Raw genomic sequence first — 18,989 nt, 5'->3', positions numbered from 1 at the left:
AGAGACAAATGGGGCAGGAGGGAGGGGAGGGGAGGAGTGTGAGAGACAGAGGGGGGAAGAGAGGGGGAACAGGACGCCATGGGGTGTGCTTTGTTAGGCCTAAATGAGGAAAAGCAGCTCTCACGTACCCCCCCTCCCGTCTTGGAAATAAAAAAGACAAGTAAAATCATCGAAACCCCCCGTACCCCACATATTAAAAAAACAACAACACTGTGGCCGTTGAGAACGGAATAGAAGGAAGATGGACGTAGCGAGAACGACAGGGAGATGACCACTCCGCTGGTTCTCCACAGACAGGAGACGGAGGCGAGAGGTGGCAGTCGAAGTGGTGTCTGCGGCGGGGGTCTCACTGTGTGATCTTTACATCTTTGTGTGATTGGAGGACAAGCAAAGGGTTGGCGAGGAGGGAAAAGAGAGAGGGGAACGAAGGTACAGAGACAGACGAGGGGGGGAGAGAGCAGGGGGAGAACAGGGAGGGGGAAGGAGCTGGATGGCCCTTTTTTGCAGAGCATGGACACGCCCTTCGTATCCTTAGCTCATTCAAATCTACATACACAATATGCAGCTGCCGTTTAGTAGATATATTTGTTTATGTACACAGCAGTGAGAGAACACATGCAAAGAGTATCATAGGAGATAGGGAGAAATGGGGGTGGGTCAATGTAGAAAGTTGTAAAGGTGCTTTTGCTGTTTTTAATCTTTGGGGCGGTTGTGATGAAAATTGCTTCAAAGCGTTTTTTTGTCTTTAAGGGGGCGGGGCATCTGACGGTGTGTCTGGCCAAGGATGGAGTGACAGGGAGGAGAAATAAGTGGAACATGTAGGGGGCTTGAGCAAAGATGCTCCATTGATCAATAGTATGTCTCCCTTTCGACCCAACCTGGAGTGTAAATGAGAGAAAGAAAAGCACAGACAAGTTCACAGTCAATTCAGTGTTTTCAAGTCATATTTTATGCAGATTTTCCATTGAATTAGCATTAGTTAAAGGACTAGGTACTGCCAGCAGTCAGTTAGCATAGCTTAGAACAAAGACTGGAAACGGGTAAACAGTTAGGCTTGCTCTGTCCAACGATAACAAAACCATTATATATTTGATTCCATTTATGCCAATAGATCCTCTAAATGCTATAAACGTACCTCCAGGGTTCCTACGAATGAGAAGTTTTCGGACCTCATCATAGACAAAGATGAGAAAACTATAGGGGAACGCACAAAACCACCAGCTAGGTCTGTGGGCAAGACAAGAGAACAACAAGGATTAAAAATAATCAAGTAAACAGATATGACACAATATGTCTTGGAACCAGAGTGACTGCATATGTATCCATGTGATACATGTGGCACTCACTTTAGTGGATACATCCTGAGTGCCACATCCATGCCTGGGCAATAGGACAGGAAGGCAGCCAAGGCTGTCTCTTCAAACAGGCCAAAGATCAGGATCTTGTTCCTGGGTGGAGACACACAACAAATGTTATATACATGTTACTCTAATTCAGATCATATAAAAAGACAAATTACTGAAAGGACACATTTAAGTATATCGGTATCACAGTAAATTTGGACTCACCTCATGCCCTGCTGGAACACAGAGTTACGCCTGGTCTTGCAGATGATGACATCGGCCCACTGCACGACTACAATACTGACAAAGAAGGCTGTGTGGCATGTGAACTCTACAATCTTCCTCTGCTCGTATGTCTGAGGGCAAGAGAGGGCAGAACCAGTAAGATAAAGTAACAAAACAAGAAAACACCTAAAAGTTCCCTTAAACACATAGAAACTACACACTAACCCATTGCTGCCCGTAGGTGTCTTCCAGGTCGTTGCAAGAGCGGTCGTCCCAATTGAGCCTGATGCCTACTAGTGTAGTGGGCAGGAAACCATTTTCAGCCAAGATGACAAAGTAGGCGAAGAAGCCTCCAAGAGCCTGGATCATACCTGAGGACAAAACACACAGACACAGAGATTAAGTTACAGGTTTTTTACTTTTTTTAATTTAGTTTTCCCTAAAAACATTACAGATAGGTCCAAAGATAATCCAGCTGTTGTTTGTGAACAATGAAAGGTGGATAAAGATTGATTTAAACACAAAATGACTTTCAGGCAACTAGGATCAAACTTCAATCCAGATCAAAGACAATTCCGAGCTTGGATCAGCGGCAGCCATCTCCATTTCACTTACCAATTTGTCCATAGGCAATGCTGATAAGCCTCTCATTCACCAGCTTGTCCCTGAATGGGTTCCTGGGCTGACGCTTCATGATGTCGCTCTCTGCTGCTTCATAAGCCAGTGAGATGGCTGGCACCTGAGGGACGAGGGAGAAATGGGAACTTTTAGTACATTAAGATGTGTCCTATCAACGGGAGCTGTTTTCAGTGATGAGATAGAGATTTAGTGAAAGCTGCGTTTGTCGTAAGAAGACAGTGAGTGTTTGATCAGATCTCACCATGTCTGTTCCCAGGTCAATACAGAGGATGGTGATGGTTCCAAGTGGCAGGGGGATGTTGACAATGATGAACAGCAGGAAGGGGGTGATCTCTGGGATGTTGCTGGTCAAGGTGTAGGCAATGGACTTCTTAAGGTTATCAAAGATCAAACGGCCTGAATGTGGAAAAACAGACAGGTTACTACACATACTAAGTCCTACAGTTTGGGTCTCTGAAACCCTTCGTACTGTACATCCTCAAGGATCACATGTTCCACTTCTGTCCTTTGGGTCTTCTCACCTTCTTCCACTCCTGTGACAATAGAGGCGAAGTTGTCATCCAACAAGATCATGTCTGCGGCCTGTTTGGACACATCTGAGCCAGAGATTCCCATGGCGACACCAATGTCGGCCTTTTTCAGAGCGGGCGAGTCATTCACACCATCACCTGTCACAGCCACAATGGCACCCTGGGAGAGACGCAGGAGGGTGAGGATGAGGTTGTATAGCATGAATTTATAGAAGAAGTTATACTTGTTAAATGTATTTATCTTTTAGTTACCCATGTATGTTGAGCTTGAGACAGACCGACTTATTTTAGCTAGAGATTAATAATCTTCATTCAGATGACCAAGGTTATTGAACGAGTCAATAATTCATAAGTAAACTGTTTTGGTGTCATTTTAAAACAACCCTGATTAGAAAACAACCTAAATGTTTTACCTTTAAATGGCAATCAAATTAATTGAAATGTTAGAATTAATTGATTTTATTTAAATTGAATTCAATAAAAAAATATATATTTTTAAATGTAATCTAACCACTCACAGTTTAAAAAAACAACAACATGTTTTATGTATTAGTCAGGGAATAAATTCGACAGATAACTAGCGCCATCTGCTGTTGTAAAAGTGTAATGCAATTTAAAAATTAAGTCCTCAAATGTAATCTACAGAAAGCATTCGGAGAACACTGCTTGGATTAGAGATTTAACCTCTACTTGTTCAAGTCGTCCCAAGTATTTATTACCCAGAAGGCGTTTTACTCTAAAAGAATCTAAAAATGCTCAAACCAGTCTCTGGCAGCCTTCTACGATGATGAGCTTCTGCTGTGGGGAGGTCCTTGCAAAGACAATCTCTGTGTGATTCCTCAGGATGTCGTCCATCTGGTCCTGAGACAGATCCTTCAGGTCTGTACCGTGGCACACACAGGCCTTGGCATCCCTGAACACGGACGGTGAAGCATTGATGTGGTTCTTGTAATTTACCATTTTTGTTTTTTTATGACTGTGTGTTTGATTTTTGTGTGTGTTTTTCTGTAAGTATTCTTTACCTGGGGTTGACCTGGCTGACAGGTATGTTGAGACGGGCTGCAATGTCCTCCACTGTTTCGTTGCCCTCTGAGATGATGCCCACTCCCTTGGCAATGGCCTTGGCTGTGATTGGGTGATCTCCAGTGACCATAATGACCTAACAAGCAACATAAATTACATTTTATACCATAATCACAAACACTATTTGTTACAAAACCTTATTTTAAAAGACTTTAAGGAATAAAGAAATCTTATATTAGGCTTGCAAGAAAAAAAACTCACCTTGATACCAGCAGATCTGCATTTGCCAACAGCATCAGGCACAGCAGCACGGGGAGGGTCGATCATGGACATGAGGCCAATAAAGCAAAGGTTGTCTGTTTGGAAGTTGACATCATCTGTGTCAAAGGCAAAGCCCTTGGGGTACTGGTCTTCTGGCAGCATCACGTGGCAGAAACCTGGAGTGAAAAGAAGTGTGAGATTTAGTGTTGTAGTATGAGGAATATCTCAATAAAGTGGAAAAGACATAATAAAATCCCTGTTTGAACCTAAGGGCTTAGTCAGACTGTACTTACACTGTCACCCTCTCTCCCTCCCTGTATCTTTGAATCTCTCCTGTTATATATCTATACCTACCCAGTACTCTCTCTCCCAGTCCTCCCAGCTCCATGTAGGCATTCTGGAAAGATTCCTTCAACTCTTCATCCATAGGTTGCTCCTTCCCCTGCATCATGATGGTGGTGCAACGGTCCAGGATCCTCTCAGGGGCTCCCTTCATCACCAGCAGGTAGCGGTTGTCATTGAGATCCTCTGTCTCGTGCACTGAGAGCTGGAAGAGGAGAGCAGAATGTTAATTTAATGAGCAAGGTGTTTGTGCATACGGGTTTTATCTTGTTGACACAGCTGTTATAAAACCTGTTACTTACCTGGTATTTGTTGGTGGAGTTAAAGGGGATCTCAGCCACCTTCTTGTTCCTATCCCTTGTGGCTCTGACTGAGCCGCAGCACAGCTCGATACACTTCAGCAGGGCTGACTCTGAGGCATCGCCGGCCACGTCACGCTTCAGGATGGGCAGCTGGTCTTGTCCTGCTTTAAACTGAGCGCGGTTACACAGACCAGCGACACGAGCCAGAGACAGCCACGTCACTGAGCTCTTGTCAAAAGAGGCACCTGGAGCGGGAACAGGAGAGAGGGTATTATTAACCTTCATGATTTCTAGTTGTCAGTTATCCCTTTCATAGTTGTTACATATTTCATCAGTGGTGGCTGTTTTCGCCCCATCGTCACTAACCAGACTGGTCCTCAGTGGTGTCGGCCTCGTGGATCTGGTTGTCAAACCACATGTGGGCCACAGTCATCCTGTTCTGGGTCAGGGTGCCTGTCTTGTCAGAGCAGATGGTGGAGGTGGAGCCTAAGGTTTCCACAGCTTCCAAGTTCTTCACAAGGCAGTTCTTCTTAGCCATACGCTTGGCAGTCAGGGTCAGACATACCTGCAGACAAATACATGTATAATGTTAATTATTATTTGGATTGGATGTATCATCTGTGAATCTCCAGAATTATTTTTTCCTGTTTCTTGATGCTAAATAAAGTGAGCTCACGGTAAGATTAAATAAAATAAGTATTTTTTTTGTTGTCATGGCATGAAAGAGAAATGTAATAAAAATAACATACAAAGCAATGTAATTCTGAAACAAGTAAAATAAATTTAATGAAATGTAACCACAAGCACTGATAAAAGACGTACCAACAAAGAAATAAAATGAAGAAAATGCTACGGGTCCAATATGAGCAATAACAACAGATTGAAGAAAAATATACCATATGATACCAAAATATCTAATTTGAAGACATATGTAATTATTTGTCCACTTACAGTGACTGTGGCCAGCAGCCCTTCAGGCACGTTAGCCACAATGATGCCGATGAGGAAGATGACAGCCTCCAGCCAGGAGTAACCCAGGGCGATGGCCAGGATGAAAAAGGTGACACCCAAGAACACGGCCACACCTGTGATGATGTGGATGAAGTGCTCGATCTCCTTCGCGATAGGGGTTTTGCCGGTCTCCAGGTTAGAGGTCAGAGTAGCAATGCGCCCCATGACTGTGCGGTCTCCGGTGCAGATAACAATGCCACGTGCTGTGCCTGGTTTGGAAAAAGAACACACACGTAATGATGTAAAACATCATCTGAAGCATCAGTGCCTCTGAGAGTAAAGTTAGGTATAAACTTTAAATCATCTGCTGAATTTGGGGGATTTTAAATCAAACCACAGGCACACAAGTTAATAATAGCATGTCATACTATTGCCATGGTGACCATACCTTCCACACAGTTGGTGGAGAAGAAAGCAATGTTTCGGGTCTCTAAGGGGTTGTCATGGGTACAGTCAGGTGACCTGCTCTGAGGTTCTGACTCGCCTGTGAGGGAGGAGTTATCAACCTAATGGGAAACAGGGAAAGTAAAACATGAAATTGCATACAAGAAGAAGCAAGACATTGAGTGTGTGTGTGTGTGTACCATGTGTGTGTGTACCATGTGTGTGTGTGTGTGTGTGTGTGTGTGTACCTTGCAGCCATGAGCGGAAACCACCCTGATGTCAGCAGGGATCCTGTCTCCTCCCTTCACTTCAACCAGATCTCCACCCACCACTTCTTCAGCGTTGATCTGTACCTTCTCACCCTCACGGATCACCAACGCTTGCTGCAGGGAGATATCAGTGACGGTTAGAAAACACACAAACACACAGGCGTTGGACAATATTTAGAGAAACATGGTGTCTCAGAAAATGTGGAGTTACAGCAAAAAAAAAGCAAAGACCTTTTCCATGTCTTCATGTGGAAAGAACTGTCTGACTAAACATATTGTTAGCAAAGAATTCATCCATTCAATCACAACGCACAGTATGAATAACTATTTCCAGGCAGATGGAATCAAAAGAAGCTTTCAGACATATTTACCTGAGGCACCATGTTCTTGAAAGACTCCATGATTTTGGAGCTTTTGGCTTCTTGAAAGTATGAGAAGCAACCAGTGATGACGACGACAGCTGTGAGCACAATACCTAAGTACAACTGGAGAGAGACAGAGAGACAAACAGTCAAACATATGTGAGTGTGGTCTGTGGAAAAGCACTGGATACAGTGTGTGTAATGCTAAAATCCCTCTGTGAAGGTGTTGCTAATGCATGTACTTCAGAGTGGGAAGTGTGACGGATGTGTTAATGAGGTGTAGATGGGTCAGATGTGAGTAAGTGTGTGGATGTGTGTGCAGATGCTCACATTGTCTCCTGCAGGATCGTCCTCAGTGGCTGCCTGGATGGCGTAAGCCAAGAAGCAGAGGATGGCGCCGGTCCACAGCAGGACGGAGAATCCACCAAACAGCTGGCGACAGAACTTGACCCACTCCGGGGTGGTGGGAGGAGGGGTGAGAGCATTGGGACCATCCCTGATCAGATACTCTGCTGCCTTGGCATTGGTCAACCCCTGGAGGGAGAAACACAGACAATGAAAAACACACATTTGTTTGAGTTTGTTTACAATCTCCTATTTCATTCATATGACTTTGGAGTTGGATTGTCGATTGTCAAAAACTGTAATAAAACAAGAGAAGTATGCCACCTAGTGGCCAACTGGAAAATCAGTCTCAAACCATAGCTGTACATACAGAGGGAAATATGTTGGAGATGCTATTTGAGACAAACAAGCTGCAGGTAATGCAGAAGGCTCACACCTGAACTCAATCACATATACATATCTATATATAGGCTTTGATCAAGCCAGGCTCCTCCCACTTCCTGCTCCCCCTCCAGCCTTGCTTTTCACAACAAATATCATCAACTCACCTGAACAATGTCAGTCTGGTATTTCCTGCATGTTTCCTCTATGGACATCTTATGTTCCGTCTGGAAAAAAAAATAGATGGATAATCAATACTCTGCGTAGCTCAGTATGTTTAGTAGCTGCCATTTTTTGCATGCAAGGACAATTTACAGAAAATAGTCCAAATTGAATCAAGAACTGTGCTGATATGTAATAAAAAAACCAGTTTTGAGCTTCTTTTTTTTTGCATTTTCAGAACATCCAATAGCTTAATGGCAGTCAAGGTAATTGGAAATGTACTCCATGCATGCAGTTCACCTGAAAGATAAGAGTATTGGGGCAGATATATGGCGGCCCAGGTGTCTGTTTCGCTTGGATGCGGGATCAAAGTGACGACCTCCTGATAACAAGTCACCCCTCATACTAGCAAAAATACATTTTGTTTTGGCCTGCATGAGAAAGATTTCCCTTCTCTCCAACAGAGTTGGCGTCAATTCATTTTCCTTTACTATATTCTCGAAAAAGATGTTTTTCAAAAGTTGAAAACATTTACACGCATCCTAAAAATGCATGGATGGCATTAACAAATATTAATGATGAGGGAATTTTAGGTGTCAAACGAATCAGCTTTTGACTGACAGGATTAAAAGTGAATTGGTCTCAAAGATATTTTATGCCAACACTCAGTTCCACAAGTATTCATCACAGATAAGAGAAGGATTTACTTACAATGGGCACTTCCTTCTTCAGGTCATCCATGTCCTTGGTCGGTGCCCCCTTCTTCTTCTTGGGGGATCGGTCATCTTTGTCCTGTGTGGTGGCAACGCGGTAACTGTCTGACCGGCCATACTACAGACACACACATATGTTTTATACATGCCTTCGGACTAGATTAAGGTGATAGTAGCCTGTGCGCCTTTCTTTATAATCTTAACTGTTCTCTTGGCTTGAACATTATATTAACAAACTACTAAAAACTACACTTTCGCTCTGAAAATGCATTAAATGCTTTAATTATTCAGAGAACTGTATTGTCTGGCATTCTATCAGTATTTACCAGTAAGACTGAAGGAGCCAGCGGGCTTCATTGAATTGCCCTTGAGGTTTCTCTTTCACGACACAGTAAAACATGTTGTACCCTTGTGAAGTGGCCTTGTGAAGTAGCCTGTATTTCATTTATGAGGAGGATGTCAGATGAAGAGCATATTAAAAACCCAATATCTTAAGAATTGAAGACGTGAAAGATAAATGCATCACCTTGGTAGCTGGTGTTTTTCTCCCAACAAAACCCTCCACATTAAGCGTGCAATATCGCCACATTAAAGCATGCGACTCCTGTCTGCTCGGCCACATCTACGTCATCCCTCCAATGATCAAGTAATTGTTGCGCAGATTTTCACAACAGCCTGATGGACATAATCAAGTGCAAATGGTTTAACCTGTAGGTTTTAACTTATCGCTTCTAGCAGCAAGGACATTAGAGAGAGAGAGAGAGCATCAAAGGCTTTCTGATTAGATTCTAGTATGTTCTACACTATTAGACCAGATACAATAGAGACACTTTGATGTCAAAGATTGAAAATTAAGTCTCAAGTACATGCACACACACACATCAAATGTCCTTGTCCTCTTCCGCCTGCTTTACTGTGCTGCCTGTTGTTCCAGGTACTCGCCTAACTATAATTATCCCCTCAGAAATTGGCTTATGTTGTTAAACGAGACGTGAGAGGACTATTAATAACCCAGATCTTCTCCAGCACTACACATTTGAGTCTTTCTAGGTCTATAACTGTAACTCTAGCCTGTCGTCCGGAAGGAGAGCAGCTTGACTTGCTGGGCCACCTCAATACAAATGTTCTTCATCAAGGGTCAGAGGTGACATGGAGAGGCACAAATCCCTCCCAGGAGGTGTGAGTGGGTGCTAGTGGTCGGGCCCTTCACTGACAAAACTAAGTCATGATCAATGCAGTCGAATTAATATACACTGATGGTATGACAGAGTAGCAAAGTCCAGCTGACATAATTCACCCTGAATCAGACCGAAACATCAATAACTAATAGTCAGTGACAAAAAAACTCTTAATTCAGGTTTGCATGTCAAAAATGAGGTTAACGGTTTCTATTCCATTGATAAGAGGCTCTGGCTGCGTGTTCCTTCACAGGAAATCAAACTGAAGTAAAGTTAGCACCCTCTAGTGGTGCAACCAGGCAGTAACATTTTCAGGGGTGCAGCATGCCCAGGTAACTGCTGCTCGACTTCCTTCTTCGCATCTGATATCACAGTACCAATGTGAACTACAAACAGATGTCTCCTTTGACTTAATGCTTAATGTTTACTTTAAAATGAATCTGCAAAACAATCACGTACCAAACGTACATATTTACAAAAGCAGGAGTGAGAAAGTATGAATTGAGATCCCACGTCCTCCACAAAGACTCACACACCCAAACCCCACCAAAACACACACTTGCCAACTAGAACAACTTGCTCCTTCAATTCCCACCGTGGGAGCTGCAGTTGTACTGCCGTTGTGTGAAACTCTTGTGAAATCATGCATTGAGTTTGTATGCGGTAACAAAGACCTGTCTTTCTAGTTTGTCGTCGTGAAAAAAGAACAGCTTCATGAAGCAGAATGTGGATGACGACTCTCACTCGCTTCATTGTGCAGCGCGGGCTGCTCAACGACCGCTGCTGAATTCAAAGCAAACAATTAAACCCTTCTTTCGAGCATGCTAGTCAGAGGGTAGCATGTCAGTGGGAAGGAGCTGTTTGACCTAACTGCAAACACACACACACACACACACACACACACACACACACACACACATGCAAACACAACAGAGGTCTGCAACAAAAGAGCAGGTGAGCAAATCTCTTTCCGCAGCAAGACCAGGCAGGCCTGGTGAGGCCGAGGCTGCATGAAGAATTAACTGATGCAGTGGAAAAGTACTGCTGCTCATCCCCCCTGAGACACAACCGGTATGTGTGTGTGTGTGTGTGTGTCTCCGATTGAGATAGAGGGTGTTGGCACAAACCTTTGACACACACTTTCTTCCTATCACAAACACACATATGCCCGGACAATAGAAGTGTTTGGTATGGAGATGGAGAGGAGTGCCAAACAAAGCAGTACGTGGTGAAGAGTAGGGACACGGAGAGATGGATGTTGAGGGGGTGGATGACGGACGCGACTGGGCACATGGAAAGGGATACATCAGTGGGAGGTGAGAAGCAGGGAGAGAGAGAGAGAGAGAGAGAGAGAAGAGCTGTTGACACCCTTCGCTCATGCTTCTAATTAGATATTGACCAGCAATCTTTGTCTGCTGGCTCTGTGTCAGTGTTTGGCCCGCAGTGACCCCACTCTAATAGATTACAAAACCTTACTTATGGTGTGTGTGTGTGTGTGTTACTTCACATATGCTAATAGCTTATATTCTCACTCCGGGTGTCTGTGTGTGTGTGTGTTTGCGGATGTGAATGAGTAGTTATCAGCATGACTCAAAGACAAAAGAGAGGTCACTGATTTATCTTGTGTCGTGTTTACAGTATGGGGAGTATTTTAAGTGCACACCTGGCTTTGTGTGTGTGTGTGTGTGTGTTAGTCTCTCACGTCCCTCCTCCACACACACACCCTACTACCTGATAAGATATATCTTTGTTGCACCTACAAGTAAAAGCCTTCAAACTATACTTCTGTCTACGTTTAAATCTGTTGTTATTGTAGTTAGATGACGCATCTGTTTTCAGGTCTATCTGTCTGTATATCTGTCTCTGTCATTACCACTTTGATTTGAATTATTCAGCAGAGAAAGATGGAGTCCATATTGTGTATACATAATATAACTTGAGTATCCTTGCATTTTGCAGAAGACATCAAAGTGCACCTGCCTGTGTGCGTCTGTGTGGGTGTCCGGCTGTCTCACACAGCTCTGGGTAATGTAATGAGCCCCCTCTGTCCTGAGGAAGGAAACAGAGACTCATGGCTGGAATTACAGACGCTCGCTCTCCCACAAACACACACGGACGAACAGACTGATGGACAAGACACGTCTCTGACACCGTCAGGGATTGGAAACATTGGATGCTCCTCTATGGATTACATAGTGCAATCACTCACATCCCGTTACATATTGGCTTATTCAAAATTCAAAAAAGCCAATTGCTCCACGTATCTTTTTGTGTATTTGATTTGATCTTAAAGTATTCTACAGGCCGGCTCCGGCTAACCAAAATAAATCCTGCGTTTTGTCCTCTGATGAATGACTGTGTGTGGAGGACAAGTCACCATGGTGACCAAGCTCAGCAGTGGCCTAGTGCTCGTAGGATCCCCTGATGTTCTCCAGGACCAGTAATAATAGATGCATTTGTAACTGGACACTGTATTCAATGCTGTATAACACCGGCGGGTAATTGATTCAAGGAATTAGTGTGTGTTTGTGTGAGCGGAGGTGAGTCACTGTGTTGGCCACAGTCCCTGTGCGCAGCGTCTACACGCATTGCGGCAGAGAGGAAGAGAGATGTAGAGTGAACGAGAGAGAGAAAGTGATTGTGTATAAAATGATAAGACACAACACCAGTCTACTAGGAATACATGCGGAGTGGCAGTTGAGAGTGTATTTTCTAACTTGAATGAGAGACTTCTTGTGTACCGTTGAACCTACACAGTTGTAATTTATTTTGGCAGATGGAAATCAAGTAATACTACTCTGTAATGTTGTTCACATCATGGACTTAAAATTAGGAGTGGCACCAGAGAGATTTATCATGTCAGGCATCTTGAGGACAACGGGTCGAGGCATGCCCACCGACGGTGGGTTTGACTGGGACTGGCATGTAGCTTCTTTTCTTCCACTTTAATTGCACGCACGAGGAATCCTGTAACAGGAAGCAGTGACGTGCATACACAAAAATGTTTCTCTTAATGTGAAAACAATACAAGGAAGTGGTTTGCAGATGTAAGAAATACCACCCTGCTCCATTTTATCATTTGTTAACCACCACCACATGTTTCATGCGAGTCTACACTTCCTCTTTGTACAGAGCAGCCACATGCATGGATCACATTAGCTCATCTGCACTGAGCATGTGAGAGCTACACGTCATGGCGTTGCTGCGTGTTTTTCACTATGACCATGACTGTAGAATATACAGCTGAGCTGAAGAAATACTCATTTGACCATTTCACTTGTGCTCTGAGCTCATGGGAACTGTTTTACAAAATGTCTGATGGTGGTGTATCACAACATACATATTAGATTTCTATCTGTCATTACAGGGAACATCAAATAGATATTGGGTCTGACTCATGTCATCTTCTATTGTAGTTCAGTAAGATGATTGAGGCTGCCGGTTGAAAGCCCTTTGTCTTCAGTCTGGCCGGCCAGTTGCTTAGCTCGTGCACAACAAAAAGAGCTTGATATAGTGCCATTGTGAAACTGCATAGGTCTGTCTTGTAGAGAAGCTTAAGCACATTCACAATGAAATGATTATAAAGTGTGTTGCATGTAATTTATTATTAAAGCAATAAGGCATCCTTTAAACTCAACTTATTACTGGATCTCCACTACACTTTGCTGCCCCTCTCTATCGTCTCTATGAATTATTAAGTAAAGGGAGAAAGAACAAAAAGTCTGTATGTAAGTATGAACACACACTAATTGAATAAACATATAATGCATGTGAAATATGTGCTGGTTTGTAATTACATTTCTGCATCTGTACACATGCAACTATGTGTGTGGTGTGTATATGTGTTGTTGCATGTATGTTTGTGTGTGTGAACTCGCAAGGTCATTAAGCCATCTGCTGTTTCTTGCAGCAGGATGGCAGGGCTCTGGGCCACAGTGGGGGGCTCAGGCCGTGGGCCGAGGGACATAGCTGTTAGGATTAGCTAGTCTGATTACTACACTGGATTAGCCCTCTGTGCTTCATCCTCTCTTTGTCTCTCTATCACTCCTCTTTCTCTGCAATTCTCTCTCAGGAAAATCAAATGCATTCGTGCAATCTCCACATTTATCATTAGGTCTCGGCGCACAATAATTTGGTGAATGTCTTCCAACAGTACTGAGTAAACGAACGGATTAGATGGTTACTTTTAAGAGATGATTAGGATTTGAATGCCATGTAAAAGAGACCGTTAAGATATTTGTTTCGCTTATCTGTATCAGCCTTGAGAGGCTTTTTATCTTTCTACCTAACAAAGTGAACAGGCATCAAAAGGAGGAGATTCCAGATAACAGACATGAAGAAGAAAGGGAAAAGATGGCGTAAAACTTTGCTAGTGCAACAGTCCCAGGGGACGTTCTGTTACGTCTGAGTGGCAGTTCAAATTAAAACATGTACAAGTAGAAGGAGTTAAATGGTATACGTAAATAGAGAAATAAAAAGATTGTTGCCGCTTAAGAGCACTAAAAAAAAATGTTGATCTCTAAATCACGTGAACACAAAGAGACAGAGAGAGATTAACCCTCTTTAGCGCTCAAATCATTTTTAATGTGTTCTCTCTAAAAAATAAAAATAAACAAAAGCAAGAAACTCAACCAAACAACCCAAACTCAAAATTTCGATTTAAATTGCCATCCCCCCTGTCCCCCTCCACTCTGTCCGTCCCATTATTGTCTTCATCTGTTTATCTGACAGAGACAATTGTGTAACTGTTTATCTTTAGCTCTATATAACGCACTGTACACCCCTGCGAGCTCTGAGGGATATGTTTGCTCTGTGGCTTTTGAGTCTTGCCGTGTGTGAATGTGGACTGGTCTAGATTAGCATTGTAAATCTTGGTTGGTTGGTGCTTATAGAGAACATGGCATCTCTCCATGGGGTGAGAGAGGGCACCTCACGACTCCTCAGCAGGCAGCTAGTCACATAGATTTGTCCAGATGTGCACGCATCCAGACACACAGCTGCTGACTGCACTAAACCAAGACTAAGCCAAATACCCATTTACGGTTGAGATTTTCAAGCATGTGTCGCTTTGTGATTCTAAACCAGGTCCTGTTGTGTTGAGTATGTCTGAATGAATGGAAAATCATTCACAATTCAGGAATATAATTACTGAAAATCAGTAAAAAAAAACAACTTCTAACTTATTAACTGAACGGCAGCATTATGTGGTAACAAAATACTAAACAAATACAGCAAGGTGTTTGATTTGAACAACCCTTTGTCCATTGTGGCTGCCCAGTGTTGTGCTTTGAGCTTTGGTGTATTCGCACAGGGAATGCGCACACATTTACACACACATCTCCAGGACAACACCCTGAATTAGTCATGTCGTTGTAGTCAGGCAACCATACCCCTCTGAATCGCTCTCTTTATGGGAGACAATCAACACAATAATGTTGGAAAACTGTTCGTCAATCACCGTGTCTACCGTAATCCTGTTTAAAACTAATCTATGAAGACGACAGCACTGACCTTTACATTTTATTAGCATTACACAAGCTTCTTGTCCTATTAGTCTAACACTAGCGGAGAGGCAAGCTACTGTTTTTTTGCTGACCCATGAGAGAAATCCGGACTTCAGCAGTACTCTCACTGGGGACATGTCCTCATTACAGTGGATATCTATTGATCAGGAGCCTACAAGAGACTTGAAGGGGACAATGAAGGGCCATTTCGAAGGTCACCATATTGACCTTAATTGACCCCTAGGCCACAGGGTATCCCGGCTGGCCGTGCGGTCAGAGAGACCACGCGGTTGATCAGATCCTGTATGGACGTGCGTTTCTATTGGTTCCTGCCACACGTGGGACAGATCCGCTGTGGTACAGTGCAGCCTATCTGCATTGGGCACCAGGTGCAGTGGGGAGGGATGTGCAGTACTCTGCACCAAACGGAGGGCTGGGCCTCTGCAGAGGCCACACCGCACATCATACTCCTGAACTACCTTCCACCGACACCTTCTAACTTCTTCTCTGTCGCTGCCCACGCCTCACTAGTGCCATATATGAAAGTACAGGCTGTTCTAGAAACCGTTACGTCTTGACACAGGTACTTAGTGAGTCTAATCAGGGATCTTATAGGGATCTCAACACTATCAGGAGCTTCTCCTCATCCACGCTGCATTCAGAGCAGCTCAACCGCACCCCTCGTCACCAATATGACCTTCTGTCAAAGCCTCAATGCTACAACTACGCCTTCATTTCTCCTGGGGCAACCAGGCCACCGACACCACACCTCTCCACACCACACTCACCCTACAGACAATGTCCTACGAAGATCATCCAACCCAACCACATCCCTCATCTCCCTATCCCATCTGTCTGCCGTCGCCCTGATAACCAATGCCACAATGTGCAGCACGAGGAAACAGGAGCCATGGTAATGTGAGCTTTAGGTCATTATCCTGTAACAAGATATACAGCCAGGCAGCCCTCCCCCACCATACGCCTCCTCCGTCATTTTAAATCCCTCTCTCTTTCTCCCTCTACACCTGCACAGCAGCCACTACTGATCTGCCCTTCCTCCCTCTCTGGCTCTCTCTCTCTCTTTGCCATTGTTGCTCTCTCAGCAGAGGCACCCTTCCCCCATCAGCATCACGTGCCTGAAGGTGAAAATCTCCTCCTACAGCCTCATCAGCATCAGCCATGCAGAGAGGAGAATAATGAGCAAGATGAGCGGGTGTGTGAGTGAAAATACATTTCTTCAGAGATGTTCTGCCAAATTAAGACTATTCATCTCTGTGCAAGACACAATGTGCCAGTTGCCTCTCTAGTATCCCTGACACATGCCAAAGCTTTGCTCTATAGCATCGCTGCTGTCTCTAAGCACTGTCCTTTCTGCGTGCTCCTGTGCCAGCCTATCACAGCTCTTAGCAGGGAATTTCCACAGCAGAGGCCCCACCCCCGGTTTGACGCAGAAGGCACGTCGCATGCGATGCCCCCCGCGGCCTTGGGAAAGGACAGCCGGCAATGCCATCGGACAGTGCGCCAACGCAAGATCCGCGGAGAAAAAAAAAAAAGATGGAGAGAGCGTGAAAGGAAGTGTAGTCGACCGGCAACGCATGATGACAAAATCGGTCCCATCACTCCATCCATTCATTCATCCATCCCCTTTTTCATTCAGGGTGACCTCAGCCGTCATCGAGTGAAAGTCAAGGAAACAGCGGATCGCCATTGACGCTCATTTTCTGCTTTACAATGTCAATTTCTGGAGAGCTGCGGCATCTGCCGAAATGACACAGCATTCCATTGCACACAGCAATAACCGTCATGCGTAAGCACCCTTTGCACTCACATCGCTTTTGACGCAGTGCCCACTAATGCTGCCGGGTTAGCCGAATCCTTCATCTTGAACGCCTCTCGCGGCAGATGGGGCCTGCATTTCAGATGCTTGTGTAACTGCGATGACATCTGCCCGTACAGCCGCTCTCCGCGCCGCATGTCCCCTTGTCTGCGGCGTCATGCCACCGCATCATTTAATAGACATACCGCAGTCGGAGATTAAAAATGACAACTCCTTCCGCAGGATGGAGATGAAGCAGAAATTGCGCAATAGCTCTGACCGGCAGTCGCATCTGCACCATGGCATTTTCCGGGAGCGCTGTATTTTTCCACCAGCCTCTTCTGATTCATTTGCATGACTAATATATATATATAACTGGATGTTTTTTTTACGGTTTAACGGTGCGCGCACCAGATGAAAGCTCTCATTCTACTTCAACGTAACGAGCACATCGTGCTCCTGTTGAAGGCATACTAGACGCATCACTTCTTTAATCTGTAGTTTGTGTAAATGTGTTCACTGTTGGTGATTATAGAGTCCCTGTTATGTCACAAATTAAAGGGGAAATAAGCTGGCGAGGCGCTTACTCCCAGTAACCGCATTATGACGCATGGGTCATCGGGTGCCGAGGATGAGACTCCTCCGCTGATAGCGAGGACGCGATGGGCTCAGCATCTTCCCTGTTCATCGCCAGATGCTTCTCTCGTGCTGGACCGGGCCGCAGAGAGGGCAGTGCCAGCGGGCTTTAAAGCAGAAGCGCAAATGAGGGGCGGAGACGGGGGGCAGCGAGGGCGTGAAGGAGGTCACAGTACATCCTGTCCATTGATCACTGAGGAGGATGGAGGACATAATGTAGGCCTCCTTTTTTTGCCTTCAAATGTAACAAAATGCAGTTGTTTTAATTAAACCAAAGGTAAATGATGGGTGAACAGAATATGTCTAGAACAAGTGCAACCCCCTCCCCCCTCTCTCCCACACGAGAGCTCTTGGTAAGAATAAACCGATCCGGCCTACTATGACTGGCAAGGTTATCGTCGAAGTAGGCCTATCAGAGACCCGAAATACACATCACACTCGGACAACCTCCAAACCACACACACCCACTCTACGTGTGACACCTTGGAATCAGTTTTCATATTTTATCTCGGTGCCTGTTCAAAGTGACCGAGTGAATGAGAGAAAATTACATGATCCGATCAAATTTCAATATGTCAGTTAACGTAGCCTACAGCAAAATTGATATTCAAGTGAAAACCAGGCAAAAGTCAAATAAAAATGTGCAGTGAAATACCGCTGCTTTATATATCCGCACTAGACAGAAGCGACTGGCTACATCAATTTGTCGCAGTCCAGGAGACCAGAGTAAAACACAGTTCCGCATTAGAGTCAATGTCACTGAGACAAGCGGGATTTACATAGAGGAAAAAAATGACATCACATCAGCCCTTCTTTTTCAGGGGTGAAATATCAGGCTGCCGCTTATTTCTCAGGCCACTTCAGGTGGGGTACAACGCAGTTAAAAAGTTGGAATCGTCAGTCTTACCCCCATGTTGGCGCAGTCACTCTTCTCCTCTCAGGTGATGCACGGCTTGAGAGGTGTCAGCCCCTCGCGTTGAATTATATCAAAATGCCTTGCCTTGAAAAAATAAAAGAGAATATGCTCAGTTTTCAGGGCTGCTTAAATGAAAAATGGAAAAAAGACGTCATGGCAGTTATTTATAGATCTGACAAAATGTTGTTTTGGGGCTTAAATAAACGGTCTCTCAAACCTTCCAACGGGTTAGGCTTCAATCTTTCCCTCCCCAGTGAAACGTCTTTCAAATGAAATGCTGCGGTCTCGAGCGGAGCATCACGCGGGGATGCGCTTCCTTCCTTTGCTCTCTGATACTTGCGGAGAAAGACCGGCGAATCTACCAAACCGCACTGCTATTCTTTCAGGATTCGATATCCCTCCGCGGCTCTGCCGGTTACCGCAGTACTCCTTTAGCCGCACCACTCCGCCAGTGGAAGAAGCGCCGCCTTTGAGCATATGAGCGAACGCGAAGGGGCAATTACTCCCGCCCCCCATGAGTGCAGCTGGCCAATCATAATTCGGAGCGTCTGATCGGTGATGGGATCGCTAACCAATTGGTTTAATCCCAGTCTTCAAGCGGGCCAATAGAAAGCTCATTCATGCCACTCCTGCTTTACTGCAGAATA

The 18,989-nt window shown here is 44.6% G+C and overlaps 1 protein-coding gene across 2 annotated transcripts; it reads right to left on the bottom strand.

Moving 5' to 3' along the window:
• Window positions 1–645: 645 nt before the first annotated feature.
• atp1a3b (ATPase Na+/K+ transporting subunit alpha 3b) lies at window positions 646–18,773 on the bottom strand. Of its 2 annotated transcripts, none has more exons than XM_031852674.1 (23): window positions 18,560–18,773; window positions 18,334–18,426; window positions 8,291–8,410; window positions 7,585–7,644; window positions 7,022–7,225; window positions 6,701–6,814; window positions 6,309–6,443; window positions 6,065–6,182; window positions 5,617–5,885; window positions 5,032–5,230; window positions 4,666–4,910; window positions 4,376–4,568; window positions 4,022–4,197; window positions 3,760–3,896; window positions 3,500–3,650; window positions 2,729–2,897; window positions 2,449–2,603; window positions 2,184–2,307; window positions 1,794–1,939; window positions 1,569–1,699; window positions 1,347–1,448; window positions 1,136–1,227; window positions 646–878 (listed from the first exon to the last, which is right to left on the bottom strand). In XM_031852674.1, the coding sequence occupies exons 2-23, from the start codon at window positions 18,337–18,339 to the stop codon at window positions 850–852; spliced, it is 3,075 nt and encodes a 1,024-aa protein (XP_031708534.1). In that variant the 5' UTR covers window positions 18,340–18,426; window positions 18,560–18,773; the 3' UTR covers window positions 646–849. The 2 variants fall into 2 exon arrangements, with proteins under 2 accessions (XP_031708534.1, XP_031708535.1); XM_031852675.1 differs by having other exon boundaries at window positions 8,291–8,371.
• Window positions 18,774–18,989: the final 216 nt, after the last annotated feature.

This window comes from Anarrhichthys ocellatus, unplaced genomic scaffold (genome assembly GCF_004355925.1).
Source record: "Anarrhichthys ocellatus isolate YVR2014 unplaced genomic scaffold, GSC_Weel_1.0 scaffold13, whole genome shotgun sequence".
In the NCBI taxonomy this organism is placed as follows: domain Eukaryota; kingdom Metazoa; phylum Chordata; class Actinopteri; order Perciformes; family Anarhichadidae; genus Anarrhichthys; species Anarrhichthys ocellatus.
Note: the sequence above shows the minus strand (reverse complement) of the source record. Positions and strands in the feature narration are given on the sequence as shown.